The sequence below is a fragment of the Buceros rhinoceros genome, unplaced genomic scaffold (assembly GCF_000710305.1).
Source record: "Buceros rhinoceros silvestris isolate BGI_N320 unplaced genomic scaffold, ASM71030v1 scaffold44401, whole genome shotgun sequence".
Lineage (NCBI taxonomy): Eukaryota > Metazoa > Chordata > Aves > Bucerotiformes > Bucerotidae > Buceros > Buceros rhinoceros.
The window spans coordinates 1-301 of record NW_010396790.1 but is presented as its reverse complement, the minus strand read 5'-3'; the positions used below and the strand labels follow the sequence as shown (position 1 = coordinate 301).

General features: G+C 58.5%; 1 protein-coding gene across 1 annotated transcript; it reads right to left on the bottom strand.

Moving 5' to 3' along the window:
• Positions 1 to 6: 6 nt before the first annotated feature.
• LOC104502075 (mitogen-activated protein kinase 4-like) lies at positions 7 to 297 on the bottom strand (the record flags this gene model as incomplete). The annotated part of the gene is given in 1 exon segment (XM_010145990.1): positions 7 to 297. A coding segment is annotated over 1 exon segment (291 nt), but the record flags the coding sequence as incomplete, so codon positions are not given.
• Positions 298 to 301: the final 4 nt, after the last annotated feature.

Sequence of the window (301 nt, the reverse complement as noted above, 5' to 3'; positions counted from 1 at the left end):
GAGGACGGTGGCCGAGTGTATTTACTTCACCCCCCGCAGCAGCTGGTACATGAAGAGCTGGGCGTGCTCCTCGGCGAGCTTCCCCTGCTCCAGCAGCCGCGCCAGGTCCGTCTCCATGTACTCCTGGACGATGTAAACTATGTTAAACTTGAAAAAATCCCCCCGCAGGTTGGTGCCCTTGGGCCCCAACACCTCGTAGACCTTCACGATGTTGTCGTGGTCCAGGCGGCTGATGATTTTGATCTCCCGGAAAGCGTGCTTCATGCTCCGCGCGTCGCCGATGGTGATCTTCTTCACCGCA